General features: G+C 39.6%; 1 protein-coding gene across 3 annotated transcripts; it reads left to right on the plus strand.

The window, feature by feature from the left end:
- The first annotated feature begins 11,088 nt into the window (after nucleotides 1-11,088).
- On the plus strand, nucleotides 11,089-21,834 carry LOC148367180 (uncharacterized). Of its 3 annotated transcripts, none has more exons than XM_088334002.1 (5): nucleotides 11,089-11,249; nucleotides 14,165-15,072; nucleotides 16,124-16,295; nucleotides 18,804-18,970; nucleotides 21,507-21,834. In XM_088334002.1, the coding sequence occupies exons 1-5, from the start codon at nucleotides 11,228-11,230 to the stop codon at nucleotides 21,654-21,656; spliced, it is 1,419 nt and encodes a 472-aa protein (XP_088190128.1). In that variant the 5' UTR covers nucleotides 11,089-11,227; the 3' UTR covers nucleotides 21,657-21,834. The 3 variants fall into 3 exon arrangements, with proteins under 3 accessions (XP_088190128.1, XP_088190129.1, XP_088190130.1); XM_088334003.1 differs by having other exon boundaries at nucleotides 14,244-15,072; XM_088334004.1 differs by lacking the exon at nucleotides 11,089-11,249 and adding an exon at nucleotides 11,888-13,860 and having other exon boundaries at nucleotides 14,244-15,072.
- Nucleotides 21,835-22,136: the final 302 nt, after the last annotated feature.

Genomic DNA, 22,136 nt, shown 5'->3' on the forward strand with positions numbered 1-22,136 from the left:
TGCACAGCATCCGATTACTCTCGTTGGTGCGGACCCGGAGGGGCAGTCGGGCATGCACTCGCCCTCGTGGATGACGAAGTGAACGTCGCTGGGCAGGTGAACTTGTGAGCAAAGGTCCATGGTGATGCAGCGCCAGCCCTCGAACTTGAAAGTGCCGGGCGGGCAGTCGGGCACGCAGCGGCCTTCGTGGTAATAATGCAGGCAGGCGGCGCATGCCGTGTCGCTGTTTGCGTGCGTGCAGCTGCCCAGACATTGGCGGTGGCAGCATTCGCCTTTTTCGGTGCAGGCGTGCTTGCAACGGCTGGGACACATTAATCGTTGTCCATTCGCAGCAGCTCCACCAGGATGGAAAGTTCTTTTTCCTACCACACTGCAGCACGGTTGTATGCCGCAAACTTCCAGTGAGAGGTTTTGAAGTGACCCTGCAGCGCCCTCCAGAGTTGCAGGGTTGGAGCTCTCAGCAAGGAGTGTCAAATATGGCTTCACCACTGCCGGGTGGAAAAGCATCTCAGCGCCCGTGGGGTTCTTGGAGAAACCTGGGGAACGCCATCCCAGTTGTCTTCCTGAGAGTTATTTTACTTTTTCTTCTTCTCTTTTGCACATTAAGGTTTTCTTCAAATAACAATAAAAACGTTGCTATAATTGCTACTATCAATTCGCCTACCGCTACCATTCTACCTGTTAGCATTCTACCTGCAGATCTGCAATTCCTCCTAACTCTTCCAGAGTTGTGGACAATCTTCACTGGTTTGAGACGACTGCAAACTATAATTGCAGCCCCCTTTGTAGCCAGACTTCCTCTGAAAGTTTCGTTGAGGAATAACAGCTCTCCAGTAGGTACCACAGTGCTATTACAATGACGCCTAAGAACAATCAAAGCGTATGCTAAAATAGAAACATCGAAACAGTTGTTTTACTCATGCTTAATTACTTTCTTACAGTGTGTCAAATGAGCTCATGTGTTTTTCTGCAATCTTTACTGCTTTTTATCAGAACCCAATCACCTGGTTCAACTAATTGGCTTTCCTGTGGAGACATAGAAAGTGTATTATCGTTCTCATTAGGATCTGCTAGTTGCTTCTGGTGCTGCAACATTTTTCTCATGTAATCAACCAGAGTACTTTCATCATCAGTTTCCCACATATTTTTAAAGAATGGTAATTCACCAAATATTACTTCATATTGTGTTAGCACATTTGTACTGGTGATGTTAATATACAGTTTTACTAATTCTAGACATTTAGTCCATGGTCTTTTGGTTTCTTCCATACACTTCCTAAGTCTGTTTTTTTATAGTTCCATTCTTTTATTTCCACTAACCCTGCACTTTATGGGTGATAAGCACAGTGATCTTTTAGGTCTATATGAAATGCCTATTTTAGTTAATTTTTTTGATTTACAAAATGTGAACCATTATCACTATAGATCTTTTCTGGAATCCCATAACATGGAATTATGTCTTGGCATAATGCTTTAGCTACTGTTAGCGCATCTGGGTGTTTAGTAGGAAAAAGCTCTATCGATTTTGAGAATGAACCTATTATCATTAAACATAACTTTTTCCCTTCACTATTGTTAAGTTCTATAAAGTCCATAAAAGGTAATTAATTACAGTTCTCTATCTTTGGAAACTGTCCTCTCTTTGGTCTTAGATTACCCTGAGCATTGTGCTTTGCACATATCAAACATGTTCTACAATTTTTTATTTTATTATTATTATTATTATTTTTTTTTAATAGGAGTTAAAACCATAGGTTATCAATATCTGGTTTATCAATCCTACTATCCCTCCTGTTGAGACATGTCTTCCCTTGTCTCAATATTTCTGCCCATTTGTATAGATTTTTTGGTAGGATTGGTTTATCTTCTTGTCATTTACAGATTCCATCTTTTAGGTGTACTCCTTTTCTTTTCCAGAGTTCTTGCTCTGGTTTAGGCGATTGTTGTTGCATTTCTTGTAGTATTTTGTTTTTTGCATTTTCTGTTAGACTTAGAACTGTTATTTCTCGTTGTGCAGCTTGTTTTGCTATTTTATCTGCAAATGCATTGCCCTTTGAAACTGGGTTTGTTTCTGGTGTGTGGGCCACACATTTACATATAGCTAACTGTTTTGGCAGCTGCACTGCTTGTAATAGTTCTGTTAGCAGTTTTGCATGTGTCACTGGTTTTCCTGTTGATGTTATCATACCTCTATTTTTCCAGTGTTGTGCAAACGTGTGAGTTGTTGCATAGGCATACTGGCTATCTGTGTATATTGTTGTTGTTGTTCTTTCATAAGTTTGCAGGCTTCTGTTAGGATCACTAATTCTGCAGCTTGAGCTGAACAATGTTGAGTTAATGCTTCTGCCTTTAATACTTTATCATGTGTTACTATAGCATAGCCTGTCCTCCTTTTTCCTGTTTCATCTTTCTTTCCTACGAAACAATACTTTCTCTGTTATTTTAGCCTTTTTTTCTTTTGTTCACGTTTTGTTTCCTTTCTTCTTTAAGTTAAATGACCATGTAAACATTATTTTTTATCCATGCAGATATATTTTTAAATTCTCATGATCTGTCTCAAGATAATTAATCTGCTATTTTTAAATTCCTATGATCCTACCTACTCAGGCTCAATCAGTTTCTTGTTATCTTCTGAAAACACTCCTTCCATAGAAATTGTTTCTTTTTAACTATAAGTCAGCATTTGTTACGTATTTATTAATCATTTGTTAATTGTAACATGCTTATACTTAAAAATTAAGCGTGGCTTATTTCACCTTCTCTTGAAGGACTTTTTATCAGTTGTCCTCCTAGGGGATCTTGTTCTTGGCGCTAAACTCATCAAAATTCCAAACCATCACACTGTCTAAACATCAAAAATCTCAAAAATGCCAAATGGAACTCAACGTCAAATCTTTTTTAATTGCCATTTCCTCTCTCTTCAATCATAATCAACTATCTTTTCTCATTGATTCAATATAAAACAACATATACTTGTCACTAATAAATTGCCTTATCAACTCGCATTGTATTATATTATATTATTATCATAATCTTCGGTTTGCAATAGTCTTTTCTCTTTGCAGCCCCTTAATATCCTTAGAGATTAAGACTTATACAAATAAACATGACCTTATCTGAATTAATACTTAATACTGTGTGTATTTTTTTTTTCCTTTTAAAAACAAAGCACATCTCATTTAGAGATTAAAACAGAAAATTTAATTTCCAATCTCACGATTTCTTTTTCTGTGTTAATAAGTCGTTATTTTCAAACTCATTTCAAAATTTTGATTATTTGAAATGACTCAGATTTCCTGCTCTTTACTACGCAATATTCTTTTTCTTTCCCTGGTTCTAATAATATATCATCTACATAAGTTAATAGTTCGCTTTTATTTAGAGGCTCGAAACTTACTTGAGAGTAAATTCTTGGACTTTCACAATACCCTTGAGGTAATCTGGTGTAGGTATATATTTTACCTTTAAACGTAAATGCAAACCAAAATTGACTGTCTTTATGCACTGGTACTGAGAAAAATGCGTTGCTTATATCTACCACTGTGAAATATTTTGCCTTTGGGTTCAGAGAGTTCAATAGCGTGTGTGGATCTGCCACACACTGGGACCTCTGGATCACTGCGTTATTTACCGCTATCAAATCCTGAACCATTCTCCACCCTGAAGATGGGGGTGCCTTCTTTACAGGAAATATCGGTGTGTTTACGGGTGACTCAGCACATTCTATTAGTACTCCCGCCTTCTTTAGATCTTCTATTACTGGTTCTATTCCTTCCATTGCATCTGGTTTTAAAGGATATTGTTTTATTCTGGGCCGATGTTCTGTTTTGGGTCTTATTATTATAGGTTGTGCTCCTTTTACTAGTCCTACATCTGTGGGTCCCTGGGACCATAGTTTATTAGGAATTTGTTTTAGTAGCTCCTGCTGTTCCTTAGTAAAGTAAATGTGTCATTCCTTCTTTTTTTTCAGATGTACTCCTGAGTTTACTATTATAGTCCAGAATAATGACTTCCTGGATAGACCAGTATAATCGCTGAACCATGTGTTAACGCCTGTTGCTACCCAATACCGTACATTTTCTCCTCTGTAATATTATTTGTGTATAAATATTGTGGTATTTCTTTCTTCTTCTTCTAAAGCAAAACAACATATTATGTCCATGCTTATTAGCATTTATTAGATATTCATCCCCTTGCAATAATTTTTTTTATATTTGTAGCTTTTCTATAAAAGTAATGTTATAAATGGTAAATGGTCTGCATTTATACAGCGCTTTTCAAGTCAACGAAGACCTCCAAAAGCACTCTATAATGTGCTTCACTCTCACCCATTTGCTTTTAGTCATCTAGACTTAACACAATTCAATGTTGAAAAAGTAAAGTTATTTGTCCCAATCTATGGTATTACGGTTAGTCTCACTTAATTTTCAACCAATTATCTTTTTTGATATTTAATTAACTTTCCCCTGTATGTTTCTCTTTCTTTTTTTTTGTATGCTCCTTTTCTTAATATTTATTTTCTTTTCCCTTTATACCTTCTTTTACTTACTCTTATCTTTCTGTATTTGTAACTTCCCTACCTGTTCTGCCAACAATCCATTCTCAACATAACATTCCTTCCTTACACGCCCTCTCACAATAGCTTTTTAGCTCACTAGTTTAATGCGAAAATGACGTTTAATCATCTCACTTAATTTTAATTTTTTCCTTCAAACCAATTAAATCTACTATTTTTCACTTATTTAATGTGAAAATCACATATATTGATGTGCAACAAGTTATATTACTCATTTGTATTCCACTCAATACATTTTTCCTCCATATTCATTGAAAATAAATTATTTATTAACGCTTTTTCAATACTTTTTGTATAAAAATGCCTTTATCTCAAATTAATTTATTCCAATTCACTCAAATAGATTTTTTTCCTAGTCTTCCCAGTCCTTATTTTACCAATTTTTGTACTGAAAACAGGAATATCTTATCTTTTTCTGTATTATTCTGTCATTATCTTGAATTAACGCATCTAAAATAACTCAGTCATTTTTTTTTCCTAAATTTCTCAGTTTTTAATTTATCGATTTTCAACTAAAAAATTCGGACCGCAAGAAAATCTCCAGAACCATCTGTGGCCCCCGGTGCCTGTGTTAAACACCCTTATGGTGAACACCTATTCCTCAAAAAATCTACTTTTTCCAACTCCTTTAATCAGTTCTATCAATTCTTCTTAAATATCACTCTTTAAACAATCTCAGCTCTTTTGAAAACGTACTTTTTTTAGTGTTTAGCTTTCTTTTTGACAAGTAAGACAGACAAACATATAACATAAGACATACACAGGGCCCAAACAATCAAACTTCTAATAAATTTAACAAAATTTGGTGATTTAGGTTTCTTATTTTTTCTTTATACAGTATGTTTTCTAAGTTTAAAACCTGTTCTTCAAACTTCTCATGGCGAGTTTTGAAAAGATATTCTTCCTCTTCCTCATTTTTATCCTTTAGCTTTATCTCTATCTCAAATTTCATTTCAGGCTTTGGTCCTGGTTCCGGGCCTAGTCATGCACTCTGATGGTCTTGTGGGGAAGGGTTGCTTCTGCAATTTATAGCAATATGCCCTTCCTTCCCACAAGACCAACAGGTTCTAGGTTTATTGCTTGCACGTGATCCAAAACCTCTGCCTCTACCTCTAGATTGTTGAAAGAACACTGTGGTTCCTTCATCTTCTTGGTAGAAAATTGTTGATGGCTTCTTCTCCCCTTTCTTACTTTTGATCACTTTCTCAGCATGGAGGGCATGATTTATGTATTCTGCAAGTGTTCCTCCATTCATGCTTATATAGTGGCGATTTACCCATCCACTAATCTCTGGTAAGGAGCCTGAGTGCAATGCATTTTTTAATTGTTGTTTATAGGGGCCCTCGTCAGCTCCATCACCAGGTTCTAACCCACTATGTGCCCTAAACACCTTTTCCATTCTTACTCTGTATTCATCAAATGGCTCATCTGGTTTTTGTTTACATCTCCCTATTTCAGTGTAATTTGCTCTTTTCCTGTATTTAGTTCTGATTCTTTCTAGGAGAGGGGTCACCTGTTGTGTCAATCGTTCAGATTCGGGTGCAAGTATCACGGGAGGGTTAGCGTCATTAGTTGGAGAGTATGCTACTTTTACGTGGAACCAATCTGGCCCTAATTGTGTCATCCAAACTTGCTGTACTTCCATTCCGTTTAGATGATAAGATCGCCTTAGATTTTCTATCTGCGTTATGAATTCCTCTACATCCTCTCTCTCCTGTCTTGGCCTCCTTTCACCTTCCTCTCGCTGTCCTGCTATTTTTATCCAGACTTGTGTCTGTTCATAACCTTCTTTTCTCATCTTATTATTTTTCTGTTTGCATTTGTTTCTTATTTTTTGTTGCAGTTCTCTAATGCCTGCTGTGGACAACTTCCCATTAAAGTTATATTGTTTTATCCAGTAACATAGGGGTTATATTGCTGAGGAATCTTCCTTTTCAATAACTTTCCAGTCTTTGCACGAAAAATCTTCTAAAAGCTTCTGTTTTGCTTTACTTTGCCCCTTTCCCATTTTTAGAACTAAATTTGGACTCAGTGGTTTTTAATACCTAGTGTATTCTAACACTGAGTTTCTCTTTCAACAGGATGGTGATAAATAACCTTTTGTGGTAAAACTCACTTCTACCTTTTTCCCAGGTGGAGTTTTCTTACCTACATGCATCCACAAAGGCTCACCATTTATTCCCTGTTGCTTTGGTATAAAATACAATTACCTAGTGGTAATAGTATTTTCTTTCACACTCACTTTCACTCTTTTTGAAGAACAAAGAACTTCCCTTGAGTTCTTTTTAAACAGAGAGGAACCCTTGCCCTTTTACTTAGAGGAACCCTTGCCCTCTTACTTAAAGAACTTCCCTTGAGTTCTTTTTGAAACGGAGAGGAACCCTTTCCCTCTTACTTAAGACTTCACTTATTGAAACATGAATATTTTGTTTGTTTGTTTGTTTGTACATGATTCAATTGTTTGTTTGTTTGTTTGTAAATGATTCAAATTGAATCTTTTCTTCCGGCGCCGTCACGAATGGCAGCCACTCCAGCAGCTCCCGTGTTATTTTCGATTGTTCTCGATTGTTCTCAGCTCAGGGATGCTGCTGGAAATGTGAATTTCCCTTCGGGGATGAACAAAGTATCTATCTATCTATCTATCTATCTATCTATCTGTGTCTTAAGTCTTACTGGCCACGTTTCTCTTTTACCTAATAGTGCCTAGGATTGTTAGGATTTATTTTCTTAACTCTGTTTTGAATTCTTCACACTCATACCCTTTTACTTTAGTCACATGCATTCCTTTTTAAAATAAAAGTTTTACTCACAGTTCTCTGAGTCCTTGGACTTTCCGTCAACCTTCGGATCCCAACTTGTAAGGAAAAGGACCAGTCCCGAAAAGGGTCTTAATGCTGTGGCCACAGACTTGCCTGGATCTTTACTCACACGCTGGGATCGTCAGGTATCTTGGAATCCGGCTCTCGAAGGACCAAATAAATGTCAGGTTTAACCCAACAGATGTACAAAACCTATATACAAAAAGACACAAAGAATCGTGAGTATAACTTACTTGCAAGGAGAAATATCCATAGTCTACCCTACGGCAGTCTGCTGGATACTCTGAAATATTCTTATGCTCCTTGTCTATTTATTGTGTTCGGAAGGCCCTAATTTACATAAGGTCTCCTCTGCTAAGGGAAGGGGAGTAACAAAACAAACAGTTGAGACCTGTTTATACGATAACATGTTATCTATAGCAAACAAAAACTAGGTGTGCCTGCGGTCAGAGAGATCCCTTATCTGGCCGCAAATAAGGTGTTATCCTGTTTCCTCCTTCTTCAAACACAAGCAAGAAAGGCGCATTGTATGCAAAGAAGCTTGTGCAATAGTAGAATAACATCTTTAGAGTTTAAATCCATCACTACTACTTCCACACGTTAGTCGTGTCACCATTATCTATATCATATGAATAAACAATTATATTATTTTTTACTATTCCTAAAATAAACTTCAATTTTATACTCGTAGAGAGCTCTTGAGAATAAACGTTTGCCCGTTAATTGTTGCAAATTGAGTATATATGAGTATAATTACTATACAATACCTAATTTGAATCAGATAGTGTGATGAAAAACTAATTGATTTTAAATTTTTGATTTCATCTCAGATTATTGCAAACTACAGATTATTATTTCACCAACCCCTGAGCTAAAAACCTACACGAGGGCAAGGAAAAACTCAAAAACCTTCACCCCTTGTCAGTCCGTCAGCGAACCTCTGCACATGCAGGGCAAACACTATTTGACTATGGCTCTCGTCTGTCCCGTCCTTACCTGTATCCTGCTCGTCTGCCCCTGGCTTCCCGATCGTCTCCGGCTCCCTGACTTTTTCCTTCCTTCGACCACGCTCCGATCTCTCGTCCCTGCTACTCGACCCGTTTTTGCCCACCAACCACGCTCTGATCTCCCGTCCCGCCTACTCAACTCATTTCTGACCATCGACCACGCTTCGATTGCCCGTCCCATCCACTCAACTCGTTTCTGCCTTCCGACTACGCTCCGATCCAGTGAGCTCCCTACTCCTCCTGTCCAGTGATCGCCGGATTGCTGGAGCTTGCTTTCCCATACCTGACTTCTCAGCTTTCGCAATAAGTTTGTTGTGAAACATTATGCGTTTGGGTCTACCATCTGTTCAGGTTCTGACAGTTTTTCTGAACGCGGATATCCCTCCCCCTCTATTGTCCTTCTTTTGAGTCTAAGAGCCAGCGCAGACAGATATGATTTGTGTGACTTTCCTCCTCCAACAGGTCTTACTTGAATGCCTATATGCTCTCGATATATTTCTGGATGGAAATCAAGTACAGTGGTACCTCTACTTAAGAATTTAATTCGTTCTCGGAGTAGCTTTGTAATCTAAAACTTCGTATGTAGAGACGCATTTTAAATGTAAATTCGCTAAATCGTTCCAAGCTTTGCTATAGGTCAGTTTTTTTTTCTAATAAATCACAAAAGAGCATCAGAAAATGAAACAAATACGTTTTATTCCTGCACAATAAACAAAACGAGAAGCAAATAATGTAAATAGGCAAGGAATAAAAAACTAATAATCAATCATTTACCTTTTTATCTCGCACTTCTTGAAAAACGGATCCAATGACGTCTGCTTTTCCTGGCTTTTGACTTCACGGAATTTTGCTAAAATGTCTTTATTTTGGGCTGATTGAATGATGGCTGCGTCCTCCCGGCTATCTGGCTAGATGCCCTCCTCCTCATAGTCTCTGAACTGTGGCGATAAGACTTCGGAGACACGTATGCACACCTAGTTGCCAGGAAAATCGTTTAAGTTCTGGAAACTCTGGGAGCAGCGAATAGCAGCACGTAATGTATTGAATTTTTGACACTTTTTTTCTTGAAACACCTTTGTAACAAGAGGCAATATTTTCCCGTTCAGATACTTAGTAACCTGAAATTTTTGTATGAAGAGGCATTCGAAAGTAAAAGGAACCACAGTAACGTTAAATAATATCCATTTTAATATATAATAACTCAATTTAATACACTATAAACAATCAGAAATATAAAACGCCAAGCCAAATTTGTCACACATGAATTGCGTTTGCCTGTGTATTTTCTCTAGAGCCCTTTAAAACTTCTTGTGATTAAGGGCTCTACAAATAAACATGACTTGACCTGTGTCAGAACCTGAACAGACGGTAGACCCAAATGCGTAACGTTTTCACACCAAGCTTTATTTACGAGAGCGGGGCAGTCATGCGCGGGGACACAAGCGCCAAAGATTCGATGATTGCTGGGCAGAAGAAGCGGGGCAGAGAAGTCAGGGCCAGGAAAACAGGAAACCAGGGGCAGACAAGCAGGATACCGGACAGGATGGGATCGATACCAGATGCAGGATACATGAGCAAGATACCGGACAGAACGGAACAGGCGGGATCGATACCGAATACCGGACAGGACGGGACAGACAGGATTGATAACGAATACCGGACAGGACGGAACAGACGGGAGCGATACCGGACAGGACGGGACCGATACCGGATGCAGGATACACGAGCAAGATACCGGACAGGACGAGACCGATACCGGATGCAGGTTACCAGACAGGACGGGACAGGCGGGATCGATACCGGATGCAGGATACACCACCAGGATACCGGATAGGACGGGAACAATACCTTAAGCAGGATACCGGACAGGCGGGATCAATACCGGATGCAGGATACACGAGCAAGACACCGGACAGGACGGGACCGATACTGGATGCAGGATAGACGAACATGATACCGGACAGGACTGGACAGAACAGACGGGATCAATACCGGATACACCAGCAGGATACCGGACAGGACGTGACGGGATGGAGTCAAACTGCTTACCTTGCAAGTGCAGAGGTTCGTTGATGGACTGACAGGGAGTGAATGAGAGCACTGAGTTTGAATAGGAGGCTCCCCTCCAATCAGGCAACAAGCAGCAGCTGGCGCCAAACAAGTGGGCACAGGTGAGGTCAATGGGTAATCGTGACAACTTGACCTTTATCAAAACTGAAATGTTTTAGGAGATTTGGCTTTTTATGTGTCTGACAAGGGGTTTCCAGGGAATTTTGTCAATTAAGACTCAAAATTTCTCTCCAAGTTTATTTCTGTTTTCATTTGACTTGTGAAATAGTGGATTTTGAAGTGATTGTAACCTCTGGATGAACAGGGGAAAACAATAAATGTCAACAGCAACATCAACAACACTATTAAACAACATTTTAAAAACGGTGTTGTTTTTACAAAGGAGGAACAGAAAGTCTATGAAAATCGCATCTAGATAATTACATAATAATGAACCCTTCATAAGAACAGGGGTGATCTATTGAACCAAGTAGGGTTTTTTATTGATTATATTAGTTACATTGGATTTTCATTTCAGTACAAACGAATGGAGTAAGGTACAAAAAATAAAAGCAGGAAGTGAGGACGGTGAGCAGCCAGTCAGGGCTGCAATGCATCAATGAAATATATCCAAGCTCACTGATCTTGGTGTGTACGTGTGAGTTTGTGTGTGGTGACTTGAGAAGGGGTAGGGGCTCCAGCATTATGATGAAGACGCTTGTTGAAGATGCTGGGCTCATTCTGACTCCCCATGCTGCAGAGTGGTGGACGCAATCATGTCACAATACATCCTGCCAGGTAAGAAATCCCTTATCCTGTTCATTTTTTTAATTCAAATATCATTAGTAGATGCTTTATTTCTGTTTTGTTTTTGAGTTTAGGATGCTTTCAGTGGTATCAACTAATAGTTTTCATCTCTAATGTTAATTGTGGTAGCTAAATTTCAGAGTCATTATTTAGGACTGTATATAAAATAATGGCTCCAGCATGGAAAATTAGAATATATATACTTGAATTACTTGTCATGGTTTGCAAACTTAAGTCTGGCATTGCACTTTGATTTATTTGAACTTCGAAGCCAAATGTGCTCGATATTCATGTTTTTGATGCTAGTCCATCTGCTTGTAAATCAACAAGCACCGCTAAATTACTTGCATAGTAACCCAATAGCACACCAACACACAGTAGCCTATCTAAAGTGTGTATTTTAGAGGGAGTGGGCCAATGTCTTAAAATCTTATGGAAAATAAAACCTGGGAATGTTTTAGTTGATTGTTTTATTCTGGTTGAGATTAATGTTAGCTAGACTGAGTAGTCTGATTTTGTGCAGCCAATCACATTTCATCAGGTAGATTTTTGAAAATGAGTCTCGATTGTTGTTTTCAAATTGTGTTCACCTGCTGATTTGAAATCTAAATAAAATTCTAATGTATGTGATATCCTATCTAAGCTGTCGGGAAATTTATCATTAAGGTGACTGTAACTCGTTTAGGTATATTCAATATTTCAGTCTACTCAGGCTTGGTCCTCGCTGTCACTGGTCTAAAAAATGATCAAGCATGCTTCAGTTTATACAGTAAATGTTTGCCAAATCACGAAAAGGTATTTAAAGGACAAATATCCTATGGTTTAAAGCCCTTAAGCAGGGTTCGGGAAACTTTTTGATCCAAACAGCCCAAATAACAAAAATATTGTGGGATTTTTTTTCTGAGAGAGAGAGCCTCACCACGTACTTTAAGACAAAACCGCCAAACCCACTCTCCAGGCACCTAATTCTTCAACACATTTAATTTCACTGAATGACATTTAAGGATTTGATCCGATCTATGAAATAATAATAATAACGCCAAAGTCTGTGTCCCATACCAGTAATAATATACCACTTAAAATGTATTTCCCTTCTGCAGTTACCTAAGAGTGCTTAGGCTCATTTTGACCGTCATTTCTGTCCTAAACAATGGTTTCAAAACAAGGTGCGAGCAAATTTATTTTGTAAAAATGTCACACAAAACACTGCTAATAAGGATTCCAACGTACTGTAGTTGTCACGGCCCTCACAAAGGGTAGACCCAATCGCGTAACGTTTACCACAAGCTTAATTGAAAGAAAGAGGAAGAACAGCGCCCGTGATCCGGTGCTCGCTGGACGCGGGAAGATAGTCGCTCTGGCAATCGGAACGCGATCCGAATACGGAAGCGGATCTTCCGTAGCGGGAGATGGCGGTGTCAGGTACGGAAAAACAGGTTGATAGTCGGGACAGGAGAGCAAAAACGTGGTTGGGATCAAAAACGGGTCGTAAGCCGGGACGGGAGAGCAGACGTGGTCGGGGTCAAAAACAGGTCGTAGCCGGAGACAAACGGGCAGTTCAGGAACGGACAGGTGGAAAAACGGGTACAAAAACGGGACAGGCGGGAGTCAGGGTCAAAAAGGCTTGCCTTGTAACAACAGAGGTTTGCAGACAAACTGACCAAAGGAGAGTGACAGGACTGGGCTTAAAAAGGGACAGGGAGCCAATCAGATAGCCCGCAGCAGTTGGCGCTAATTGAGCGGGCACAGGTGATCCAAATCAGTAATCATGACAGTAGTTACCTTCTGTGCAGACAGCGGTTGGCAATGAGTAGAAGGTGTATGCTTGCTCTGTGTATATAGCTGTGCCCATTCCTACCACTCACCCACTCAAATTGCTCTGGGTGCTTTGTTGGTGTTTTGGGATGTTTACAGCTTTCATAAAGTGTCACGAGAGTGAACATACGTTGTTGAATGAGCTTCCGTATAAAGGATTATTTACCAATGTATAGCCAAAATGGGGTCTGCTGTTTTGAAACCTTGTCTGTAACCTGTACTTAAGACTGTGGCCTATATATACAGGACCGAATCTGTGGCATAATTACTATTGTCCCATCTGTGCACGTGCCAAAATCATCTTAATCTGCAACAGTGCAATGATTGATTGCCTAAATTCTATTTTTTCTCCCAGTCAGATGTATTCATGAAAAGAGCAATATTTGGGTTCCCGACACCTGCCCTAAATTTTAAACATTTGGGCATACACAGGGGTGTCCATTTCCTTTAAGGACGACATCCAGAAAAAAGGCAGACTTATTACAACAGAACTATGTTATGCACACCAAAATTAATGATCTTTTTATTCTTTTTTTAGGGTGGAAGTGGTCATCAAAAACCATGTGAACAACTAAACAAAATTAACTCATTATTGAAACAGTGTGTGTTGGCGTCTAAATTCTACTTGAAGCAGGCCTTTTCTTACCTTCACCATTTTCATGCTACACTGACATATAGAAGTAAGAGAAAAATTGTGGGGACAAGCATGATGTCACTCTGCAGCACTCTCCCAAGACCTCATTCTTCGAACCGAATGTGTTCCGCCCCAAACAGGTCTGATGAAAAAGTAAGAGAAAAGCAGATAGGTAAAGTGGAAACTAAAGCATAAGGTCTTTTTGAAGTCATTTTTAACAAATACTTAAGAGAAAATACTTCACTTTGAACTTTTTAAGGACACCTCAAATGACGCACCCCACCTTTAATGTCAAAAGGTTATTTGTATGTACTGGAGTGCCAGATGTAATTTGATTGTAAACTATGTTCACTATGTTATTATCAATGACAAATTATAAATCAAGACAATTCCAATTTGAATTTTGGTGAAAAAACTGCATTTCAAAAAATGATTGCGATCGTTATGTCTCCTTAAGGTTATTTGCAGATTCTTCTTCCCGTTCTTTTGGCTATCTTCTGCTACTGCATGGTTCTCACCTTCATCTTCCGGTGCAGGCCTAAAAAGGGCATTGCCTCAGAAGACAAGGATACAGGGATATCCTCCCTTCGCCCAAACCAACAGGTGACGGTGACGCTGACCCCGGCGATATGCACGCTACCGGTCCGACAACAGTACGAAGAGCTGGACGGGGATGTTCTAGACTTTGCATCCTCTAAAAGCAGTTCCTCCCCGTCCGAAGACGATCTCAGCGACCTCGCTTTCGATTCCACAAGCTCATCTCCGCTGCGCCGTCTCAGTTCGCCACCTGTCCCTTTGTCGGCTCGTAAGAATTCAGGCCACAACCGGGCATCCATGCCCTCACTCACTAAACTGGTTCCAAAATCCCGTTGGGGTAAGGGTCGGCGCAGCACCGTTAGTGGGGAGAGTTTTACCCACAAGGCCATGCTCTCTCCATCGCGATATGGCTCCATGTCATCCTCCGTTCCTGCCAAGCCGGCCCCTTTTCTCCACTTTTCCCTGCTGTACACTTCAAGTGGTTCCTTGGTGGTCAACATCATGGGGATGTCAGGCAGGAGGTGCAATAACAGGTTTCTGGTACGGGCTAGCCTGCCTCCGATGTGCCCAGTACCGTGCCAGGTGGCCTCCCGGCGTCGTAGTTTCACCCCGGAGCTCCAGAGTTTGATTGTGGCACTTCAAGCAGGTTCTTTGGAGAGTTTGCGGACGTGCACATTGAGACTTGAGGTCAGCGGCCGTGATTTCTCCGGCTTGAGGGAGGTGGCGCTAGGTGCGGTGGAGCTGCCCTGTGAGAACCTAGACTGGGAGCCTGACACAACGGCAACCTGCACCAGGCAACTCAGCCCCGCCAAAAACAAACTCAAGAAGGTATTTTTTTGTGTTTTTAGATAAATGGTCAAAACAGGTGTGTTTAAGAGCAGTCATCTAAAACCTTAACTTAAAGCCCTGCCATAAGAAAACTCAAGAAGGTATTGTTTGGTGTTTTTCAGATATAGATAATCTTTTAGTCATCTAAAGCTTTCTCCTAAAGCCCCAGAAAAAAAAAAAGAGAAAAAAAAAGAAGGTATTGCGCTATGTCTCCAGCATTGGCCCTCTGGAGGTAGCTTCTGGAAATTCTCTGAACTTGTATTTTCTCTCATATTTTGGGCAAGCATGCAAAATTTTTGTTCTCAGATGTTGTATCTCAAATTTCTCGCATCTGGAATAGCTCGTATTTAAAGGGGCCACTGCACTTGTTAGGTTATTTGTGATAACAATGAATACAGCATCTACTTGTTCTTTCCACAATAATTAGTCCACTCATGTTTAACATGTTCCATCCATGTGGGTAAACAGGACCCACACAGCTATGCTTTGATTTAGCTTTGTGTTGCATGCCAGACCTATTTAATTAACTTCATTTTCAACGATCACAATGAGCAGCAAATTAAGACTGCATACGCCCATGCTAGATGTCCGCCAAAGCGGACATTAATAACTCCGGAAAAAGCAACGAGAGTCAAGTGTAATTTTTGTGAAAAGCCGCCCGATGCTTTCAACCACCCGATACGATCTGACTGATGTGTTTGGACGTGTGCATGAGACGCTTCGGCGCTGACGTAGACGCCGGGCGCCCACGCACTCAATTTACAACCTAAAATCAATCTTTCAACTCGGTTGGATTTGATGCGGTCTGCAACTGTTGTGGAACACACTGTGGTTTTATCAGCAGAATTGCATTTGCAAATAAAAAGTATCGGTATCAGAGTGATATTGGTGTGGATCATTACTACCCTGTCTTTATTTGATGTGACCACATCAATACCAACATTTTCAGTGTTGCCCACCCATATTGGTGTTTTTCCAGAAACAATGAAGACCAAAACAGTCAGTATAAAATGTCTTAAATTAACCTCATTCCTATGCCACCTTTTCTCAGAGTGTGAGCTCTCAGGACGCGTTATCTCGAAGGAGGAATTCAATGTGTCCTCCACCATCATTGGGAGAGCTTTTTGTGCTGCTCCAGTACCAAACGCCAGCCCGTCGCGTCAAGGTGATGGTGAGGAAAGCTGACCAGCTGACCAAACTTACTCGAATCCCAGGAGCACCAGGTGAGATCTAAAATGACAACCGGAAAAATACATCATGATTGACTCTGATGAAATGTGATAGACTACAATTATAATAGAAGTCAAACTCATGTTGTTTAGATTTCTAAACCAAAGCTTAAAATAGCAAACTGAAAGAAAGTTAGGAGGATAAAAAAGAAATGGATATTACAAAATAGATGCATAACATACAGTATTTGAGGATGCCTACACAACATTAAACTTTGGAATTTGAGGTAAACTTGCTCTGCTCGGGTTTAGATATGATTTAGTTCTGAAATAGGTGTCCAGAATTACGTTATGTTGATGGGCCGGATTAGTTTCTAAAATCATCGTTGCCTAGTTTGTCTAATGTGGTCCCAACTGAGACCCCAAAAACTAGTCTTTTCAACGTCTTTAAAATACATTTTTCTTACTCTGACATTTTGAGACATTAAGACATTTTTTGGATGGTAACGTGATATCTTTTTAACAAGTTTTTAACAAATTTTCAGATACTTTTTATCGGTCTGTTTTAAGACTGGATTCAGTCCAGAAATACTACAGTAGGTGTCTAGAGTTGATTTAGTTGTGTTGACCTCGTCTAATGCGGTCCAAATTTAGCCCCCTAAAAGTCTTATGGTCATCTCTTAAAAAAACTCATTTTTTTTAACTTTTTGACTAAATTACTACGGGTAAAATGATTTTGGATGCTACCGGTGTATCTCTTTTAGCAACTTTTCAACCGTTTTCGCCGATCTGTTTTAAGACGTGATGTAGTTCAGAAATACCATAGGTTTCTATAATTATGTTGAGTCCATCGAACTATTTTATTCCCAAAAAATAGTCTTTGCTGTGTTTACCTCGTCAAATGGGGTCCAAATTATAATGATTACAATTATCAAATTTTAATATTCTAATAATTTTAAACTTTGACCTTTTAACCAAATAAATACATCTTTTGAATATTACTCTTGCATCTGTTTAAGATGTTTTCCACCATTTTTACTGTTCTATGTTAAGACATGGTTTGGTCCAGAAATACCATGAGTTCCTAGAACTATGTTCAGTCCAGGGAACGTTGAATAATTTTTTTCCAAAAATAGATGTTGTTGTGGTTTGTTTTTTAAAATGTGATCCAAATTCAACCCCCAAATATTCGGCTTTATACCACATTGAAGAATACTTTTTTCTGACTGTAACTTTTTGACCAAATTAAGATGTTTTAGAAGCTATTAGGGTGTCCTTTTAATATATTTTCAACCCTTTTTGCTGGTCTGTTTTATTCATCCATTATCTGCACCGCCTATCCCCAGTAGGGTCGCGGGGGTCCTGGAGCCCATCGCAGCAGTCTTCGGCAGTGGACAGGGGACACCCTGAACTGGTTGCCAACCAGTCGGAGGGCACACAGAGACAGACAACTCACTCGCTTATTCAAACCCAGGGACAATTTAACCTAACATACATGTTTTCTGTTTTAATATATCATTAACTCCAGAAAAAACACTTTTCAGAAACTTTTAATTTTCAACCAGAAACGAATTTCTTCTGGACTAAATCATGTCATTTTAACATCTTCAACCAATTTTAATTCAGTTCAAGATATACTTTAGTTGAGGAATAGGTGTCTGGTTCTTACGTTACGTTAGGCCCATCCAAAATGGACCAAATTTAGTCAGAAAATCATTTTTCTGTTCACCTCATCAAATGTGGTCCAAATTGAAACCTCTTTAAATATCTTTAAAAAGACAGGGTTTTTTTTTCAACTTTTACTTTACAACCAGAGGTATTTTAGACGATTCTGTGGCATTGTTTTAAAATGTTTTTAAAAAAAATTCAACCAGTTGTTGGTGGATGGGTAAAAACAATGACACCAATGAATGAACAAATACATAGATACATTTTGATTTGTAAAATAAATTAGAAAATATAATCAAGAGACAATCAAGAATTGAAAACAATTTTGTCTCAAGCACAAATGAGACCTTTTAAAATGAATGTATTTTGCTTATGTATTTACAGGGGATTGCTTTCTTACTTTAATTGTTGAATGTTGATTTCTTATTATATTTATTTTACCTCCATGTATGTAGGTAATTTGTTAAATTGTATTGAATATACATTCCATTTAAAATGTTTTCTTTTGTTATAATTTTAGCTTCAATATCTATGAAATATTCCTGATAGTTTTGGTCTTTTAAACGTTAAGTTTTGTTATATAACAGGATTCGCAAGTCATGTATTCCCCCTTGCGTCGTATCAGCATCTCATTTTCATTCTCGCTTCACCGGGCCTTAAAAAACGGGATGATAAAACCAGCGTTGGCGTTTTTCGACGAGTTTGTTCCACTTTGCTGGCCCCTGAGTTGGCCACGCTTCCAAGAATGTGTCACCATCACCATAAATGACACTTCGCTTATGCAATCCAATTAGAACGCTTGAGTGGATTGAGCAAAAGAAGGGGAAAGCCACATTAACTTTGGACCACTGACAATGCTGATGCTAAATGTTGTTGCCATGTTTTCCTCCTCAGTCCACTACGTCATCATCAACTTACATCATGACGGAAAAGTGATCAGTACCAAGGAGACAAAAGCAGCCGGCGGTTGCGGTCCTGTTTGGAACGCTCCCTTTTTATTCGACTTGCCTCCCGGTGACATTGCTCACCTACCATTACTTTTCGAGTTCATCGTCATGCAGGTAAAGGAGAAAATCAAAGCGTCAACTATGACCTAATTAAAACTCTGAGTTAAACCTTTAAACTCTTTTGAGCTAAAATGATTTACACTACACAGATAAACTTGATTAATAGGTTGCTTTAACTAAGCCTTAGGGCCCGGTCACACAGCTGTTTGCGTCTGTATCGCGGGTAAAATTTTTCGAGTTTTTTTTGCCTGTGGTTGCCCGCGATGGAAAATGCGCAAAATTGGCCAACCCGCTGTTCATCGGTGGTATGCCCGCAAAACAGACGCCGGCGACTGTTCCGCTTCCTCATCGCGTCACTTCCGCGTCATTTTCTCGTGTGGACCACGGGTATAAAAGCTGCCGAGCCGGCGTTATGCCGAGAAATGCATCCTTGCCGAGATTTGCATCCCCTCGCTACTACAACCACTTTTACCTCGTTTTATCTCACTTTTAGGGAATTTAATGGCGAACATATAACCAAAACCACTTCGTCTTGCATTTGTTGGGAACGTAATACAACTTAAACCATTCCGTCTTTGTATTTGTTGTGAATGTAATCGAACGGTAATGCATGCCGTATACAAATCACTTTTGAGCAGGTAACATGTTTATTTTGCCTTTTTCTATTCAAATCTCTCGTATTGAAACTGTTATGCACTCTACCATAAAGCTTATTTCTGCATAATAAGCTTTACGGTAGAGTGCATAACAGTTCTCAAAAGTGATTTATATACGGTGTGCATTACCGTTCGATTACGTTCACAACAAAAACAAAGACGGAATGGTTTATGTTGTATTAGATTCCCAACAAATGCAAGACGAAGTGGATTTGGTTATATGTTCGCCATTACATTCCCTAAAAGTGAGATAAAACGAGGTAAAAGTGGTTGTAGTAGCGAGGGGATGCAAATCTCGGCAGGGATGCATTTCTCGGCACAACACCGGGCTGTAGAAATCATAACCGCTCAAGACACAGTCCCGTGAAGATCAAGATTTCAAGCTATGGCACCGAAGAAGCCAATATGTTATTATTGAAATAGTTTTTCATTTTTATTTTATTATCTTGTTATGAAATGAAAAGAAATGTCAAGAAATAAAAATGGATTAAGACGAGGTCACTACGGTGACGGGGATCCATGTCCACCCCTTGACGTCTCGAGCACAACTGACGTGTGCTCGGCAAATCGCGCTGTATATACGCGGAGAAAGGCGTTTGACCGTCACACGCGTAACACGCTAATTTCACGTAATAACACCGCGATACAGGCGCAGAACATGCTATGACCATGCTCCACCCACGATTACCCGCTGAAATTTCGCATCCTAACCATGTGTAACCACGCCCTGGCCGCGGCCAGAGCACGTCGTTCCGCGTCGTTTCCGCGTCATTACCTCGTGTGCCGCCCGCGGTTAACACGTAGTCTAAAGTTTTGAGCAGCGCAAAACTTTTTCGCGCGGCCAACCGCGTGTAAAGCACTGCTGTATCTCGTCTATATGGCGATCTCAGAGCGTCCAACATCGTCTGCTTCACGGGCAGAAAATTCTGGCCGTGATGCAGCCTCGATATGCCCGTGAAAGGCTTGGTGACCGGGCCCTAAAGTTTTGAGCAGCGCAAAAGTTTTGAGCGCTGCCAACCGCGTGTGAATTTCCGACCGCGTGTAGAGCACTGCTGAATCTCGTCTGTATGGCGATCTCAAAGCGTCCAGCAGCGATTGCTTCACAGGCAGAAATTTCTGGCCGTGATTCAGACGCAAACCGCTGTGTGACCGGGCCCTAAGGGATCTCTTCGATCACTCCTTAACTAAGGCGTGATCGAAGACTTGCCATTGGTTTTCAAGTTTATCATCATGCAGGCAAAAGTAATAATTGAAATAGTGACGTCAAAAGTTAAAGCATCAACTCTGAGTTAAAGCTGATTTAACTCCAAAAAAATAACTTCACCTCTTGTTTGCTCAAGAGTCACCTTTCTTTTCCTTTTCAGTTTGTTGTCATGCATGGAGAAAGGAAAAAAGGGCTGTCAAAAGATAAAGCTTAACTCTGAGTTAAATTTGATTTAAAGCTTTAAAGCTGATTTAACTACCATGGTTTAAAAATACATAAATAATACAGATAAGAGTTACCTAGAGTCAATGCAGTAGGTTTTCAAGTTTATTGTCACATGGGTACAAATAAAAAAATAGAGCTATTGAATTACAACATTTTAACTTCTTTTAGTTAATTTAACTCCATTAATAAAGCAAACTGGAAATAAACTCAGGACTTTTCAAGTTTATCGTCATGTAGGTACGAGGCAGAATAATACTGCTGTCAAGAGTTAAAGCTTTAACTCTCAGAAGTTAACACTTATTTAACTACAGGGACAGTTAACCTGTACCTTGCTTTAACTCAAGAGGTAAAACTGCTTTCAAGACTCAACTCCAGCAAACTCAAAAAAATCACAAACGAAAGATTAATTTTGAAGGATGATGAGATTAATTACGATTAGATAGAACTAAGTATTTACATTCTACAATTAAATCAGGTTATGATTGGCTCTTCTTTTCCTCCGCAGGGTCGTCTCTACACGAAGAGCAGCATTTTAGGCCGTGTTCTAATTGGTGGACATTTTTCAGAGGCAGGGCGAGGACACTGGAATGAAATGTACACCCGGGCACCCGTTGAGATCGCTCGTTGGCACGCCATCCAATCAGACGTCCAGTAGGACTAATGGAATAAAAACTTTAAAACTTTACTGATCCGTTTCAATTTCATTGTAAAGTGACTGCTTACAACTGGTGTTAATCACAACTGATTAAAAAGCATTTTGTGTGCGTCACTGTTCGAAATGCATCTCCTATGTACCTAAAAATGTTGCATTAAATTCTGTATGACACCATCAATGATTTGTATTAATAGAGTGGCAGGATGTTATTATTCCAGGATCTTAAAGGAAAAGAATGGAATTTGGAACTATGTTATTCTCTGCCGCCATCTCTTGGCTTGTGTCATCATTGCTGCCTCTGTAAGGTGACTGATAGCTGGAGAGGATCAGAATGGCTAGCGGGAGAACCTACTCAAAAGGCCAGTAAAGGATTGCAAGAAAAAAACAGAATCTGGACCCACAATAACAGAATTCTGAGACATTGGTTTCCGTGACCAGCAGTGAAAGGTGAATGACACAAAGGACAAGGCAGGAGCACCC

This window comes from Urocampus carinirostris, chromosome 4 (assembly GCF_059441175.1).
Source record: "Urocampus carinirostris isolate Australia breed hairy pipefish chromosome 4, RoL_Ucar_1.0, whole genome shotgun sequence".
NCBI classification, from domain to species: Eukaryota; Metazoa; Chordata; class Actinopteri; order Syngnathiformes; family Syngnathidae; genus Urocampus; species Urocampus carinirostris.

What these genes read in the sequence shown, in the direction of transcription:
- LOC148367180 (XM_088334002.1), top strand. Translation starts at nt 11,228, where the DNA reads ATGTCACAATACATCCTGCCAG. An exon ending in GTCACAATACATCCTGCCAG is followed by an intron (nt 11,250 to 14,164) that starts GTAAGAAATCCC and finishes TGTCTCCTTAAG; the next exon opens with GTTATTTGCAGATTCTTCTT. An exon ending in TCGAGTTCATCGTCATGCAG is followed by an intron (nt 18,971 to 21,506) that starts GTAAAGGAGAAA and finishes TTTCCTCCGCAG; the next exon opens with GGTCGTCTCTACACGAAGAG.